At 35.2% G+C, this 18,707-nt stretch overlaps 1 protein-coding gene across 3 annotated transcripts in view; it reads left to right on the forward strand.

Moving 5' to 3' along the window:
• Positions 1 to 3,149: 3,149 nt before the first annotated feature.
• LOC133841063 (uncharacterized) overlaps positions 3,150 to 18,707 on the forward strand; it is a 29,427-nt gene continuing 13,869 nt past the window's right edge. Inside the window, exons 1-4 of one of the 3 annotated variants that reach the window (XM_062273325.1) lie at positions 3,150 to 3,407; positions 3,965 to 4,259; positions 17,458 to 17,510; positions 18,631 to 18,679. In XM_062273325.1, coding sequence (XP_062129309.1) covers positions 17,466 to 17,510; positions 18,631 to 18,679 — 94 coding nt within the window. In that variant the 5' untranslated portion in view covers positions 3,150 to 3,407; positions 3,965 to 4,259; positions 17,458 to 17,465. The remainder of the gene's footprint in view (positions 3,408 to 3,964; positions 4,260 to 17,457; positions 17,511 to 18,630; positions 18,680 to 18,707) is intronic. The other 2 variants (XM_062273327.1, XM_062273326.1) reach the window with 2 other exon arrangements.

An 18,707-nucleotide genomic window follows, 5' to 3' on the forward strand; every position in this document is an offset into this window, starting at 1 on the left:
TTTATTAAAAATATTAATTATAATGAAATCACTATTTTCATTTATTACATTTGTGTTTTTAATATTTCAGTTATTTGGTATTCTATTGGCTTTTATTAGTAAAAAGATATATTACTATTTATATATTTGGGGTTCTATTGTGTTTCTATTATATTATAGTATTTCAAATACTATATAATGAAAGTCTTACGCCTATATGTTCTTAAATTTTCCAAGAGTAAATTAAATTATTCCAAAGTATCAGCGATTTAATGATAAATATACTTTCCAAGAATATGTGAAAATTCTTCGATACGAATGTGCTGAGAACAGGGCATGTTAAATGTATGGAAAGTATTAGAATTCCACGTACAATATTTTAAATATTTAAAATTCAGTCATTCTAATCAAAATAATAATCTTATGCAAGTTACATAATTGTCAGCTCAAAAAATGTAACAATTCTGAGGAAGGCAGATGAGATCACGTAGTATGTGAGTTAAAAATGCCGGCACGTCTTTGGGATGAGCAAGGGAAGCACGCATAATGCTCATAAATATTGGTATAACTAAAAATATAAATAGAAACGTACAAGTTAATGGGAAATGCCAACAATTGACCTCAGTCAAGGCTGCCGACAACGGTTGAGCTCAGCTGAACTGAGCTCGACTCAGAGATCGGTTCTTTGTATGCCAAGCTGAGCTGCAACTACCTGCGATGCCTGGCAGGAGTTGATAAATGTAAATGCAAGTCCAAGATTTATTTGTTTCACTCTAAACAAACACAAAATACTGGCCATAGTTAGCATGTTGTCAAGCCAAGATTCAATATGTAGTATAAACGTACTCGACGTCGTTGCCGATGTCGATGCCGTCATCAAGGCATTCCACTAGAGATGGAGAGGGAGGTGGAGACAGAGACAGAGACAGAGACAGAAGCAGAGACGAGTGCAGCCCACACAGAGAACATACGCTGACGTCTCTCGGAGAGTGCGAATGTGTTGTTGAGGTGGGCTTAGTTAGTTACGTTGGCCGAGCATGACGGGATTCGGGCGGGAGACACAACACATTGACCACTTCTCTGGAATGAATCTCTATAATTATCATTAGAAAAGAAAAATCTGGGTACATATGATAGGTGAGAGAGACAGCCGAGAGCAAGGAGCGTCAACGGAGCGTGGCACGCAGGGCTCAAGTGAAAAGCAATAAGTACGAGAGTGTTTGACTAAGGGATACCCGTCAGCTAATCTTAAAACATGCAACAGAATTACATGTTGGCATCAGTGTTGCCAGATTCTCTGGAGTAAAAGTTGCTAGATTTAAGAAAAAAAGTTGCTAAAAATTGCTAAAAATTATAAAAAAATTGCCAAAAAAAATTGCTAAATCTTTTAAATGTTCTTTTTCAAATAGTATGTACATTTTTAAATAATTTGAGAATAAAATATTGAAATTAAAAATTAAAAATTTAAATAAACAGGATTTCATATCTTCTTTTCTTAACATTACAAAATACTTCGAATTTCGTCTAATTCTTCTGCTTCCTTACTATCCGTGTACTTTACGTTTCCTGAAATTTTAACTAAGTACTCGTAGGGAAGTACATAATTATGGCAACATTTGTTATGCCTATGTAGTCCAATACATATATAAATATTTTTTTAATTATTTTTATTTAATTTTTTTTTTTTTTTCATATAATTAGCTTCTTTATTAAGTATCGAACCAGTACAGCAGGAAGAAAATAGTACTATAACAACACAGCTAAAAATGTATTTTTTTGAACCAAACCTCATATTAGTTTAAGGAGATTATGTGAAGTTTACGATTGGGTTATCGTTTTGGCGAAACCTTGACGCTTCAATCGCCTCAACGGTCTAGCTGGTAGGAGTCTCCTAGCGAGACTAGCAACCTGTCGCTATATCGGCTCGTATTTTCAATTGTTTAAACTCAAACTAACCTTACATGCAATATCGCATTTAATGTTATAATCATTATATATTATAATATAATATTATATATTATTATAATATAATGCTCATACAGTTACGTAATTTATGTTTTGCTATATTCATTTGTGAGAATATACGCTCAACTTCAGCGTTCGACAAAAGTAGGGAAAAGATTTTGAGCACAAAATTTGCTAAATCACTAAAAGGGTTTTGGTTCAAGTAGCTCTTATAATCGAACCGTTGAGTTAAATACAAGTTCCGATTTCATTGTGAACTATTAATCGCAATTTTTGCAGTGAATGGCAAAAAGAGAATACAAAATAAAAGGGCTTTAAGTAAAGTATAAATGAAAAATTGCTAAAATAGCTAACAAAAAATAAAAAGTTGCTAGATTTGTAGCTAATAGCATTTTCAAAAAAAAAGTTGCAAATATTTTGAAAAGTTGCTAGATCTAGCAACTAAATTGCTAAACTGGCAACACTGGTTGGCATGGGAAAATTTAACCTATATATTATAGTGTTAAAATAAATAAATTTAAACCAAAAATGCTCAACATTTGCGATTTTACGGATAGAGTTTTCATGCAATTGATGAACAACTTCTGTGACTTCTAGTTAAAATACTGAAATAAGTGGACTTCAGAAGCTTCTTTTGAGACAAAATATTTACAATCTTGAACTAGCATATTTTGTGCTCTATAGTATATTTTGAATGTATCAGTATATAGACATATGTATATAGCATTCGATGTATTTTACTGTGTTTCAGTATATAAATTTGGGATATTTTAAGAATATATTTGAAAATAGATAGCGGGCATCTCACATGTAGGTATATTTTACTACGCATCAGTGTTTTAATAATAAGTTTAATAATAATAAATTTTATGTTAACATTATTTTAATTAAATTAAAATTTCTACGTATTATGCATTTTGCAGATTTTGTCACAACTGTCTTCTTCTGCTTGTTGCCTATAAGACCCCTCTCTAGCATATAGACCCGGTATAATCAGCCAACACTTTGCACTCAGCACACTCTCAACTCACTCACACACACATTGTAGAAGCGTTAAGAAGAGCACGTCGGCTGCAATCAGAAGAGTCGACTTGCGTTGCGGCTCGCCAATTTTGCCAGCGACTCCGAATAATTCCGAATGCGACTCCGAAAGTCGCTGACTTGGCTCAGACCGGTTGCTTGGTCAACTTGATGTCTCAGCGCTTCAGTCTTGGCCAGGTCGGTGTGCGAGACACATCCACATCGCGCTTCGAAAGGTACACACACACACACTGCCACAACACACACATTCATACTCACACACACACACACCTCTCACACACACTCGCACTTATCGCGTTAGCTTCGCGCGCGTTTTGTTGCTTGACTTTGCTGTGTGCTGCAAGTCTAAGTTGTTGCCGTCGTCGTCGTCGTTGTCGTCGTCGCCGTTCGTCGAGCTTCGTTCGCTGATGAGAAACAAGCATGTACGTGTGAATACTACTTCAGTTCAAAGTGAATATATATAGTATAGTTTAATATACCATGAAAACGATTCTAATTGGATTAACGTTCAAGGAGTTTCGTGCCAACGCATTTGTGATGCCTTAAAGCCCCCCAAAAAAGAAATTGTTGTCGTTCCTCTGATTTGATTTTAGCTTTTTTTGTTCGGTCGATTGTTGTTGCCCTTGGCTATCACAACGGGTGCTCGAACCAACAGCGAATTCCGTGTTCATCACGACAATATCGAAAACAAAGTTATAATACCCTCCTACAAAAAAATAAAAACGATTTTATTGCGCTTTATTTCGGGGTTGGGGGATTTGTGAAAAATTGACCGCCACTCGCAAGTTTGTTGCCTAAGTCTTTTGTGTTATAATGTTTACAAATTTAGCAATTAAACGCTTCATGCAAAAGAGCGCATTTCCGTTTCTCTTTGCGATGCTCTTTTCTTAAGAGCTACGCTCTCGCAAGTTTTTCGCATCGTGTTTTTCCAGTCGGCTGCCATTGTTTATCTGGTTTTTTGTTTGTTTCATTTCCATAGCAAAACAAAGAGGAAGTTGGCCAAAATTAAATGCATGCAAATTTGACTAAATTGCAGAGGCAAAAAACCGTTTAAAAACACAGAAATAAAATAAACGTTACAAACAACATGAATGTAAATTAAATACTAATAATAAATTGTACAACACACAAATTTGGAAATTATATAGAGCAACAAATGTTTGCAAAATCAACACGTTTGTTATAAAACAAAAGCTACACAACTAATTGGATTACACAAAAGTCAAAGATAGAGAAGAGAAAGATCATAAAAATAAAAAAACGGGACGACAAAGGTGAGTTATATTTTTTTGCGATCCCCCAAAAATAGAGCTTAATTATCGATGTGGAATATGTATCTCAAAGATTCATTATAGTGAGGTGTTTCTTTTTCTTTTGAATTTTTCGACTTTATGTTTGATGTTTTGCCGTGTGTGTGCAAAATTGCAAGCTGAGTTTTGCTGAGTTGAGCTTAGCCACAAAAGATGACTTCATAAATCGTCTGAGGCGGTCTCCGCATCATCATCAACATCATATGAAAACCGGTTAGCTTTGCCTCGACTTGACTTTAGGCTCGTCGCAAATATAACAACAAAAGTTGTGAGTTGTTTCCAACTTGAATATTTATACAATTTTTAGTTGATCTTTATATTTTTTTGGTCAAGCAGACCATTTAATGTAGTTGGAGTTTTTCCTGTCGCAACATTTGCAAATTGTGAATTGCGAATTGCGCATTGAACCTGTTTCTCAAGGTTGCAAGAGCATCCCAAAATTGGTTGTCACTTGCTGCCAAGTTCGCTGAGCTGCGTTACATCATCCATCGATGGAGATGCGACGGCGACGGCGATGCCGATGCCGATGGCGAAGGCGACAAATGTGGCAAGTCTGTAGACTGATTAGCTTGCATGACACAGCGCACGCCACATGCATGTGTGGCATGCCACAAGTAGCATTTAATGTACACAGATATGTATTATGTACTCTCGCATATTAGCCACGTCACGGACATCCGCTTTTTGTTTGCTGTTGCCTGTTGCATGTGCGGCATGTTTAATTTTTATGTGTCAGCAGCAGCAGTGGCAGCGGAAAACTGAAAATCCGAAAACTCTGTAATAGCGTCATGACCGGGGAAATGACTGCACAAATACCAAGAATCAAACCGGCAATAAGAAGGAAGTTAAAGTACGCTAAGCGACGGCTTTAGCTCAGCATTTCCAGCTTCTGCTCTAGCAAACTGAGCTCAACTTTTAGCTGAAAGCTGTCATCGTTTTCAGCTAGAAACTAGCTTCTTAAATATGTTAAATTATGTGCTTCCATGATTTTATGACTTAGACAAAAGATTAGTCACTTAAGGGTGAATTTGTAGAAAAAAAAACGCAACTAGGAGCTCGCAAAAGTTTCATAATTTAAACTAAAATTGTTTGCATTTTAAACTTTTCGAATTTGAATAATACAAAACTTAAATAAATTCTTAAATATCTTTCAATTATAACATCAAATAATACTTTAAATTTAGGTTATTATAAAATAGTTTTCTATAAGTTTTTATAAGCTGTTAGCTTAAAAACCTACAAATTAATTCTCATCTGTTTACTATTTTCAAGTTATTTTAAAACTTTAGACAAAAGTTAACTGCTTTGTTATAGTTTTTAGCTTCAAGCTTTCAAGGAACTAAAAATAATTTTTATGAATCCTGCCATTCAATACAAGTTAAAATTAACTTATAACTTTAGGCAATTATTAACAACTTTTTAGCTCTTCATTTTCTGTTATAAATTAAAAGAAAAGAAACATATAATTCCATTATTCTTGCCATAAAATACAATATGAAATTAGTTTGAAATGCTTTTCCAATGGTTTTTATATTTTGAGTTTTAAGAGCGACAAATAATTCTTATTAAGTATTAAACACTAAATAAATTTAATCTAAAAATTGTGGCAAGCTTTAAATTCAGTTTTTAGCTGGAAGTTTCACTTACGAATCGAAGAACTATTGTAAATGCAGTAGTTTTTCTATATATTAAAAGCTTACCAGCTCTTTAAGTTAGCTTTAAGCTCATTAATGCATCAAATAGGTGGGCTTAGTACCCTCATTTGCGTATAGTTATCCGTCAAGTAGAAAACAATTTACATTCAAGTACTGCTGCTGGCTGCCCACATGATCTGTGTGTATGTGTGTCTATTTGTGCTTGAAGTACAGTGGAATCTATTGCTAATTGGCTGGCAAACATTTCGAAATGTTGCGTAGAAGTTGGGAATAGCATTAATCATTTCTTTGGGGGCAGACATAAAGCTGAAGTTGCTGTTAAATATTAGCCACAATTGCTGGCAAAGGCATCATAAACAGAGAAAAAAAATAACAGGCAACGTACAAAGAGAGCTTGTCTAAGTTTTAGCACTTGGCTTGGCCAACGGAAAGGCCTTAACCATAATTATGACTCTGCGTTCCGATTGTTGCTGGTTTCTTGTTTGTGCCTTTGCATTGTGTGTGTGTGTGTGTGTTGGCGTCTAAAGAAGCAATTAGAGAATTTGATTGATAGACAGCCAAGAGAGACAGACAGAGAGATGAGGCGGCTTGCATCATCCGAAATGTTGAATGAAAAATCTCTCAAGTGCTTCAGATTTTTCCTTTTGCTTTTTGATGCATTGCCTATTAATTGGTTAATTTGTGGTTGTTAACTATCAAAATATTTTCATGGAAATGTGTGTGTTGAATGCAACACCTTTTGTTGTGAATAATTGCTGGCAATCGTCGAGCTAATAGAACAACAAATGAACAAAGTTCTCTCACTCGCCATGTGGGTAGCACATCGATGGATATATTTCTCCGATGTATATGTACATAGTGTCTGGCGGTAAGCGCCGCCAACGCAGTCGAAAAATGATTTTGAAAATATAATTAAAAGGCAAGAGATTGAGAGAGACTGAGACTGAGACCTGTTTTGGCTCCACACATTTATACGCCACTTCTTGGCCATAATGAACTTAACTTGTTTATATAACAACGCACAACGAACAAGTGACCTTGAAACAAACGCGTCGAAAAAAATCACATATTTTTTCCCCGTCTTCTTGTTTTGTATTATTTTTATTTCGTTGGAGTTTTTTCTGTATTTTTTTTTTTGGCAGGCACTTGAAAAGTGAGTTGCGCTTACAACATTTGGTTGGTGGCATCATCATCAACGGGGGAAAAACTGTTGCCGCATTTCATTTACATATTTCCCTTTCGCATGACGAATGAACACGCACATTTCTGGATGTGTGAAAGAAAAGTTCATGAACTCCGCCTCAGCTTAAAAATTGATTTATAATCGCTTTGCCAGCTCATGAAAACGCCAAAAGAAAGCAGCAAAAAAATATATGACAGCAGTTCATTCAACTTGTAAAAGAACTTAAGTTCTATAGTTGATTGCTGTTCATCGTTGCTTGATTTTTTTTTTTGGCAATAATATCGATTTACAGTTGCGAGTAACAACCAGTTAACGGCTTCCAAAACGAAAGACTTAGGCAACGAACTTGCTGTGCACGCATTACTCACAGTCGCAATCACAATCGCCATGACGTGAGAGTTGAACAGTTTCTAATAATTATGCAAATCTGTTAATTTGTACAGTTGTTGTTTTTTTTTTGGCAAGGCGTGGCTTCAGTTGTATCTACTACACATGACTCACTCGACATCTGAGGTCGTTGCGGTTGCAGTCGAGTCCGGCTCTAAGTCGCTGTGTTGTGTCGTGTTTGTTTTAAATGAAAAGTAGTCTGGCTGGATTCTGTGCATAAAAAACGCTTGTTGCTGGCCAAAATGCAGACCGACTTAAATGCAGTCTTTTAGCTAATGCAACAAGCGCTGCGTGGGTTAGTTTAGCCCAACAGTTTACACAAAGAAAAAAAGTATGAATAATGTTTATTAATAAGTATGAAAATAAAAAATTACTCAAGCTTGAAATCCAGAAATCTTGACCACAAAAATGGTGATTCGAATATTTCATTCATTCTTATTAAATAACAATTAGAACTTTATTAGAATACTAAGAAAAGAAACTGATTTCAATCATTAATAATAAATAGAACACAGCTAGTATAATAGGAAATAGTAAAGAAACGATATATTTCGATACGATGTATATTTTATTATATATATTACAATTAAGAGTACAGGCAGATTAGGCAGATTAAATCAAAGAAATTTAGCGTAAGCAAAATACTATTCTTTATAGTACAAATTATATACAAAGCAAATGATATTCGTTTTAATACAAATTCGCATTAATATTTATACATTTATTTTTGTTCTTATTTTTATTATAGGGAATTAGTTAGTTTGTTAATAGGGAATTATTTAGATCTTAAATATAATATTTTTTATTAATTTGCAAATAATAACAAGGACATTGAATCCGGTTTCATTCATTTTGTTAATTTTCGTTAATTGTCGTTAATTTTTCTCTCTGTGCTGCTGCAAACTGTATAGACCAAACGTAGCTTATAGTATTTTTACAATGATTCGCAAAACACTTTCAAATCCAAGCCAAAACGGGGCGTGGGTGTGGCTGTCTATTTGTCTGTCTGGCAACTAGGCAAAAACAGCAAACAACAACAGCAACAAAACAATACGATAAAACTAGTGCATGTTCGACAAAGTCATGACTTTTGAACCAGATCATTTGCTCGCATTCGAATTCGCATTTGCTTGATGCCGTTCATTTTGTGTGTAGCCAGCCAAAAAGCGCAGCGATGACGCAAAAGGTATTTGACTTTTACTGCTTAGCTGTTATTTTGAGAATTATGGCAACGCAATATTTAAAATTAACAAGCTGAGAATGTTCAGTCATTGAATTCTGTTTAAACACCTCAAACAGTAGCAACTGTTATTTTTAAACTAATTAAAAGTTATGTTCGACAACTTGTTACGACCAACAAATAAAATTTTCTTTTATAGCTAGAGGTTCTTCATTTAATTGAATATAAAACTGGCTTTTCTCAAATATATAATTTTTATAGCGCACTTTGCACTTAAGTCTGGCGTTGTTCCAATTACCAATTAGTTAAAAAAAAAGTTTGGCTCTCTTTTAAATATATGTACTATATACTATATGGTAGTATCTATAACTGAAGGCCTCGACTCTGAGTACTTCTAGGCGCAGTAACAATGCTAAAAAAAAATACTGAAAACCAGGCAGAAAACGGAACTGTTAGGCGATCGGTGATCGGCGAAAAAAAAGCAAAAAACAAAACAAGTTTTGCTATTGGCCCCAGGTAGCCGATAGACAACAGCCAACTAACCAACAAGCCAACAACAAATTCAGACAATGGGCGCCAAGCCAAAGCCAAAGCCAAATAAAAAAGCAAAGTAAATGTCTGGCAACTGTAAAACTGTTGTTGTTGTTGTTGCTGGGGCCGCTGATAAAAATCGAAACATATTCAAGTCCTACGGCTACAAAAAATACTCAAAAAACAAACGTAGCTCAAGTCACGTTCAATGCGAATTTCTGTTGCGTGTTTCTATTTTATTTTTGGCTAAGCAAAAAAGAAAGAAAAGATAAGCAAGCTAGGCGTCAAAAACTGGCTGAAGAAAAATAAAGCTGCGCCTCAGGGCGCGTCAACTTTGACTGTGGGTGTTCAATAAGCTTGAATAAGCGTCTTTTTTTTTTGCACTGAGCCAAAGCCAAATTGGACATCTTGACAAATCAGCGACAAAAAAACAATTTGTAGAAAATTTTACGTAACTGCGTGGCGAAAAGACAAAACCCAAAAAAAAAGACGAAGACAATGAAATTGTAATGGAAATGGAATTGGCTGAACGCTGAAAGCTGAAAACTGAGCAAACAAATCATAAAAGACGCAACACACTTTTTGGGCAGTGCTCCGTTTGTTGTTGCTTCTCATGCCTCACACAAGATGTGGCAACTTGTCGGCGCTCCAATTTAACGCACTTTGCCAAACGCGGGCGGGTTTTGCAACCGCGGCTAACTGACTAACTTGATGGACTGACGAACGGACGGACGGACGAACTCACGACTTGACATGCACGCAAGTCCAATATTGACGCATGTCTGCAAATATTCGTTGTAAGAATGCGATGAAGTTGGCGACTAACCAATACTCTGCAGAGAGCTTAAACAATGCCAAACTTGGCAACTTTGACTCAAATTGCAAAGTCAATATTTGGAGTTAAGTTAAGACAATGTTTTCATAACCCATTTAAAATGTAGTGTTATAATGACGAAGTATATTTTGAGCGAACTAAGTTGGAGTGTACCCGAAAATATTTTAATTCAATTTAGTATATTATTGCAATTTATTAATAATTATTTCAAAATCTTTTTTGGCTCTATATAAAGTTCTAATCAAGAGCTAAGAAGAACTAAAAATTATAAAATGTTTTGGTAAATGTTTTTTTCACTAAATAGAGAATTACCCATTTACAATATGTAAAAGACAAAAATTTGCAAAAATATCATTAATATTGAAATTACCTGTAATTAAAAAACTCTATTCTATTGTATTCTTATTTTAATATTATTATTTTAATGCAGATTGAAGCAATCGCTCTTCCTTTCAAAACTTACTACAAAATATTCTCTTGAGTAAAATCTGTAAAAATACTCAATAAATAATTCCTTATACAATATTAATTACAATATAATGTTTAAATTTAATATTATAACTAATAACATTATGGAGTAAACTCGCGATTAGACCTCGACACCTAAATGTAAATTGAGTGAACTTTAATTATGTTAGTTATAAGTGTTAATAAATTGTAATAATATGCTATTCAACAACATATAAGTATTTTTTTATAATAATAAACAAATAGTTTATTTATCAGCTTAAGCCTTTAACAAACCTTTTTTCAACCAACTCCAGGGTATCTCAGCCATCGCACAAGGACAACATAATGAGCTCAGCCTTTCCAATTTCGTCGCTTAACTGAAACTTGCTCAGTCCAAAATGCTGGGCAAAGACAATTTTATGGTCATGTTGCAATCGACTTGCCTCTAGAAGAAGTTAGTGGCTAAATAATTACCTTTTTAAGTTGAGCTGCATCTACCACAATTTTAGCACTTTATTTTAATTGTTATTGGCAAATTGACGCCACAATCATAATAAAGATAAAACTTGGTCAGACGCGCAGCTGGAAAATGCTGATGAACATTTTCAACAATACAATGGAAATTGGCGTTAATGTTGGCGTTGCAATTGCATCTATTGTTTGTTGTTTATTGTTAACTATTGTTGTTGCTGTTGTTGTTGTCTGGCTAATGGCAAATTAAAGCATTGTTAGCTCATTTGAGACGACGACGACGACGGATGGGCAATTGCAATGACCTTGAGGCAAAACGCTAGACAGTAAAATAAAAAAAAACAAAATTAAAAAAAAAGCATCCGTTCCGATTCGTTGACTGCGTTAACTTTGATCAGTCTACCCTCTGTTTTCCCCCTTTGTCTACCCCTTTTAGTCACCACAAATTGTTACCTTAAGCTGGCAGCCAAATGACACTTAATTGTCGTCTCATCGCTGGCTTCGTCGGCTACCTGGCATTTAAACGACATATTTGTTTATAAGTCTTCGATTTGAAATTCTAATTCCCCCCCCGTCCATCCGTCCGTCAGCTGCATAGTTAAGCAGGTGAAAGTCTGTGTTCAATTGGCTTTTTGATCATGATCTTTAACGCATTTGATTAGCACTCGAACGCGCTTGAAGTTCTCTCGCTGAGCGCTGAGGTAAAAGTAAAAGCTAAGACAAAAAGAAGCTAACAAATAAAAGCCATGCCTGACCCCAAAAACAACATTGTTAAGCCGCAGCAGCAACTGTTAACTGTTCACAAAAAAACCAAAACAAAAACAACACAGATGAAGATGAAGTAAAGACACACAGACATAGAAATATATTTTATGCGTTTTCCAGTGTTTTGTATTGACCCTTTTCACCATTAATTATCATAATTAAGAACACAATGCAGCACAAGTCACGAGACACGCAGTGAAAAATGCAGCCAAGCTGCGCGTCTTGTCTCGTCTTGGCCAACTTACTTTCTAACGAAAATTGCAGCGAAATTAGCCATACGCAACTTCTTCCATACTGATTGATCATCTGAGAACGCGATGGACGAAAAGGGGAAAGGGCAAAGCTTTGAGATTGAACGATGATTGCCAAAGATTTCTCATTTTTATGGCACTTGGCTTAACCACAACCGAAAGTTGTTGTCAGTTGTTGTTAGAATCTTGGCTCTTGGCCACAAAGTCGCCGTCTCCGCCGTCGTTGCTGTCGATGCCCATTTCAAATAGGTCAAACATTGTGCTTGGTGTGTCTCAGTATGTGTGTGTGTGTTTGCCTATGTGTTTAACACAGTTTTTTGTATTGCCTTTGGCAATTTGCATGACCGTATTCATACCAGGTAGGCATTGTGTAGAAAGGTCTTTTAAGTTAGAACCAAACCTTAACTTTGGTATGAGGGAAAAGAACACAATTGGAATGCCATAAAGAGTTAGAACCTTTTCAATTTGGGTAGAATATCTCTGAGACTTCAACCACACAATTTAAAATTTTTTTATTTAATAATTGCTCAAAAGAATATCAGTTTCAAATAAGCAATTTATATGATATTAAAACAAACCAAACTTATTAGAAAATATCAGTTTTTTTATTCACAAGATATGTCCACACTTTATTTTGTATTTATTTTCTATAACTAGCTAATAATTAAATTATACAAACTATTTCAATTTATGCAAATCATACAATATATATCATATTACACAGACTATTTTAATTTGCATAACTAACACTTGATCAGCGATAAAACAAATGTTCTACAACTTTTAAGAATACAATTTTTAAGATGTATTCGACTTCTGAGTGTTGTTAGCTATACTATAATTAAAAGACCTCGGGTCGGATATTGTTTATTATTTTAATCATATTTTCCCTCCAAATTTCTCATACTTCCACAAAATGAATATGAAAAGAAACGGAGATTTATTAAAGTACACATTTAATCCTTTATTAGTAATATTTAATAAGTCGTAGCTTCTGGCTCATATATAAATAAAAATAAAATATAAAAATACAAAACTGTCGCATATTTCAAAGTCGAGCATGCTTGCTAGTTACTTTGCTACCTGTATTCCGATTGCTAGAGTGTGATATTCTAATTGTAAAACAACGACTCCGCTCGTATTCTAATGAAGTTAACCCGTTTATCGATGTGCTTACTCTTGTTGTTGTTGTTCTTCTTCCTCTTCCTCTTCACCGTCTAATTCTACATCTATTTTGTGCTTCTTCTTGCTATGATTTAATCACGTCACAGTAGGGCGCTTAAAGTTTGTGTCTTAAGTCTTTCGTTTTTATGTGGAGCAACATAATTTCTGCTCAATGAACTAGTTCAGATGCCGCAACTCGATTAGCAGTTTTTGATTAAACTGAAAATCAAATTATTAACCGTAATGCGAGCATTTTCCAACTTAACCCTAATGTGCCGACATTTGCTGCTCAATTAGCAGCTGGAAAACTGGAAAATTAAAACATGCGCACACACATTTAACGCACAATTACGCGCAAAGCTTTTTGGTTTTTTGGTATTTGGTTTTTACAGTTTTTTAGTTTTTCCTTTCAATTTTGCTCAAGCAGAAAGCTGTAAAAATTAAACATAAAATCTTATCGCTGGCGTTTTTGTTGTTGTTGCTTTGCATATATGGAAATGTTAGTGGAAACACGCGAGGTCATTTAGTCGCCACATTAAATGAAAATGCAATTGTTTAAACAAAAAGTGTATGTTTGTTTTGTTTACCCAATTGTCTCTCCTATTTTGTTGTATGTGTTTTATTTTTGTTATTTTTTCCCTCTGGCTTGCTTAATTTATTCAGTTGCACGGCCCATTTGTCGGCTTTTTTACTCGCGTTTGTTTAGTGTTAAGGCTTTGTTGTTGTTGCTGTTGGTGTTATGGAATGTGTGTCAAACGAATTCGACACTTGACAATCGCATATAAATATCCGTTACAGCTGAGAGCACTCAGTCAGTTGATGCCGCAGTGATCAATTGAATGACTTCATGATGAAAACTCAATGTTAAAAGCGGGAGACATGCATAATATGATATTATCACATGCATAATACAATATAACATATATAGTATTATGTAGTTGCTGGTTGTGCATTCACTCAAGGGTAGCAAACGAATAATTGAATACAACTTCTAGTACTGAATTTAATAATAAATAGTTAACAATTATAGTAAATTGTGGAATTAAGAATCTTATACGAACTGTTGTTTTCTTTAAACGAAAACCTTAGAAATCAATTTAGACAAGACGAAATAAAATTGTAATTACTGCAAATAATTGAATAAAAATGATATACGCTAAAAGTAAACTATAGTGATTTAGCAAATAATAAATAAACAATTAGTATTAATGTTTGCTACTCTAATGAAATGAAGAATCAGCTATAAAAAGTTGATTTCCTAAAAAGCAAACCGTAGAAACCAATTTAGTAATTTAGAAATAAAACTTTAATTATTTTTGTCAGCCCAGGGGCCTCAAGAAAGGCCTAAATAAATAATTACTTTGCGTTTCGAAGAGACTCATTAAGCGCACATTTAATTTGCTGAATACTTAAAAAGAATAATAACCAAGTAATTATTGGCAAATAACAATTCAAAAGATACTACACAAAATTCTTTCAACTCTGTTAATTCTACTCAAAATTAAATAAGAAAGCTACAGACAAATGTGTTCGACTATGAAATACTCATTTTCAGTATAAGCAAAACAGTATTATAATTCAAATATACCAAAATAATATATGAAACGTAATACTTCTGACTGTTATATACATTTGCTGGAAGATCAAAATTATAATATCATTTGCTTTCTTTTAATTAAGCGCAACTGTCACACTTAAATCTCGTTACCAAAGATTATTCAATAGATTCAATAGGCAAATTGAAAGCTCTTAATGCAACTTCATCCCCAACTCCACAACTAAAATATTCGTAATTATGCCCATTTGTTTGCAGATTCATGAATCTAGTCGAGCTCATGCAACTCGCAATTCACAATTCGTGCAATTTGAAATTCGAGAGCAATATCAGACAGCTCCCCCATGATACGAAGGTCACTTGCTCCCATTTCGCTTACTTTTTTTGCAAATGTGAATCATTTGCTTTTTTCTCTCATTTTTTTTGCAATGAAACTGGGTAACGAGAGCAGATGCCAATCAAAAGTTCATTATTCATAATTTCCATTGAGAGCAATGCGCACAGCACCGCATTTTATTTTTATTTTATTTTGTGGGTTTGATTTCCATTTGTTTTTTACCTGCATGAGCTGCGCATTTATTTTTAGTTTTATTTTTATTTACTTCTATTTAGCTTACGATTATTTGTATTTTTGTTAGTGACATATTTGCGCTAAACGCCGCATTGCGTCATGCGGCTAATTTCAGTTAATTTATTGCACTGCGTTCATTGTGTGGCTCGCAGTTCACATTGTTGTTAGTGGCATGTAGTTAGTAGTATTAGTTAGCATTTTGCATTGGCTTTAGTTCAGTTTATTGCTTCAACTGCTTCAATGCGGTTGGGAAAAACTCTGGAGCGTGTGGGCTTCACAAATTGTCGAGGTGAATTTTCGTAGTGCACTCAGAAAGACGAACATAATGCCAGCTATTAATCAACGAGACGCTCGCGATATCGTTTGACCCAATTTAAATAATAACACAAAATCCTAAAGAGATTACGCCGCTTGCTTGCAACAGCTGTAACTGCTACTGCAACAGCAACAGCAACGGCAACAGCAATCAACGTTGCATCTCAATGGGTGAGTCGGTTTTTCCGTCTGTCCGTCCGTCCGTCTGTCCGCCTATCAATTGTGTGTTTGTCTGGCATCTTGTGACATCATAAAGTTGTGAATGAAATGTGTTGGCAGCCAAAGAGTAAACAACAATAAGTAGAAGCAACAAATGGGAGTGTGTTTCTTGGAAGCCAATGATAGACTTATAGAATACTCTGTCTAATGGTTATCAACGACACAAAATTAATAAGTGAGAAATCTACAGTAAAGTTTACACACAATACGTTTGGAATAAATGAAAATCAGTGCAATAGCGACATTTTAATTCAAATAGTATTCAGAATTAATTGACCGATAAAATACTGATTCATATTTTGGTATAACGCTATACCATTACACTTTAAATATACCAAAACAAACAAAACTACAGCTTTATTAGTTTAACCACATAAAAGGATGTCTTAAAAAACTTCCCAGTAATGTGATATTATCGTTACCATATATCAAATTCATTTTCTAAAGAAATACTAAAAGATAACAAAAGGATATGGGTATATAGTATACCAATACATTTATTTTAAAACATAGATTGTCAGCCTAAGCAATGAAGCCATGTCAGCTGAAAAGCTTTCAAATTTTCTATTTGATCGTAGTCAAATCACAAATCAGGAATCACAAAGGATAGTGAAAATAGCAAAAATCAAGACCATGGCTTTAGAATTATGCTTGCAATCAGAGGTGTTGTTAAAAATTGTTTTATACTGTATTAAGAACGCTTAAAATTTGTATCTATCCAACAACTTCCTTCTTCTCTAGTCCAGCATACCCTTCTCTCTATTGCTACTGTGTAATTTTCTTTAACCAGAAATCATTGTCAGCACTTTATCGCGCGTGGTCATCTCGTATAGCATGTAAGACGCTTGTTGCTTTGGCTTGGCGGCTTTTGGGACGCAGGCAGCGCTAAGCCAGCGTTAGAGTGATAATGATCTGCGATGTCTCCTTCCTGGCCATGACTGGTAGCTATCAATATTCTCACAGCAATAGCCACAGCAAGAGATGCAATTACCAATAACCTGTGAGCAGCAAGCTGAATGATAAATGCAATGCAGGAAATGCTGCCGAGTCGCAGGAAAAGTGCTTATCATTTGCTCCATTTTGGTTATTGATATGTGTTTAATACCTGTTTGGCTTTGTTGTCCGACGTGTTGTTGCTGTTGCTCAAGTTGCTGTTGCACCTTCTGTGTTGTTGTCATGAGGCATGCAACATCATCTCGTTGAGGCGGCCCTGTCACAGCGCCTGAACCGTTATACTCAGCGCTTCCTGGGCTGCAAACTCCACTTTTTTATGCTGATTTCAACCCATTTTTATATTTTGGCTGTTACACGCAACAAGCGGATGCTTCTCCCCTCTTTCTCCCCCGCCACTTTGCTGACCCAATTGCGAGGGCTCTGTATGCGTTTTTGTTTGTCTGTTGAAAGTTTCGCCTTGGGGCATAAGTTGGGCGAAAACACACTCACAATGCTATACACATCAATAATTCATTATTATACATACAATATATATATTTTTTTGTGGGTTTGGTTTATGATTTAGCATAATGTAATCGCATTGTGCAGATCTTGAAACCAGTTTCTTTCTTTCCCTTTTTTGATGCTCATTAATCGTCTGTCTCTTCTCTGCTCTTCTCTCCCATATTTTTTGCAGCTGCCACTATGAAGTCAAGCACTCAAATTCTCTGCACAGCGCTGCATATAATCGTAAGTAAACCAGATGCAAACTATTTATACATATTAAAAGAAGTAGAGTGAATATTGCTTTTGAGTACTTTTAATAATTGCGATTGACTGGCGAACAAAATTTATTTTCAATTAGTTTACAAAGTTATTTAAGTTTAAAAATCTGTATAAAGATTTTGAAGTTAAATTATTTCATTTGATTCTTCTATCTTTCTAAACCAAAAGTTCAAATCTATTTAAATTGCTAAGTTATTTAAGCGACATTTGTGCTTATCAGCAGTATCAAATTTCTTTTGTCTTTTTCCCATTCGCATCTCCGCAACTATATTTTATTTTTATCTAACAATATCGAACCCATAAATATTCGTAACAAACTTCCATCGATATTTTAGCAAATATCCATTTTTATGTGTGGCAAACATTCCAAATACAAATCCCAAGCTATATTTCAGCCTTACTCAGACCTAAGCCAGACATCAATCAGTTGCCAGCGATTAACCTGAATATGAGCTGTGGCATCAACATCAATCCGCCAAACACTTTGGGGCATGTTTACTCATGCCTTCGCCACACGCTGCCCCCGCAATTGCTTTCCTGCTCTCCTCGCGAGTGCTAAAAATCGATTCGTGTTCGTGCCAAGTTGCCAAAATAAAATGAAAAAAAAAAGAAACGAAATAAAAGTGGCACAACAACAAGCTTTTCATGCTCAGCTTAGCTTAGATTCTAAGCAGCTCTCTGTGTCTCAGTCTTCACTTCAGCGTGATCATCGCGGCGTCGTCTTGGGTTTCAACTCTAACCTGGCGCGAGCTGGCGAAAGTTTCTCGTCTAGAATCGTGAGAATAATGTTTCCCATTTCTCCAGTTTCGCAATTGAACACGAATGAAACTAAAATCTTCTTGCCGCATTTTGTGGCATTTGCATTTTAATTAAAGGAGCTACACGCTGCCTGCCACAGAGATTAGTCCGGCATTAATGTCGGCTCGTTCGTGATTTATGTCAACGGCTTTATGGGTCGCAGTTGGCCTCATGGTCATGGCCCAGCTCATTGCGGGCATCGCCAAAGTCATCGTCATCGTCATCCTCCAGTGTCCCCATTATTGCGTTGCTAATGAGCATTCTCCTCTATCCACTTTCTTTGCAGACAATTGCAACTCTAACGACACATGGTGCACAGATCCCGACCTCAGCGAGTAAGTACATTGAATCTCTCTATTTGCT

Source organism: Drosophila sulfurigaster, chromosome 3 (genome assembly GCF_023558435.1).
Source record: "Drosophila sulfurigaster albostrigata strain 15112-1811.04 chromosome 3, ASM2355843v2, whole genome shotgun sequence".
Taxonomy (NCBI): domain Eukaryota; kingdom Metazoa; phylum Arthropoda; class Insecta; order Diptera; family Drosophilidae; genus Drosophila; species Drosophila sulfurigaster.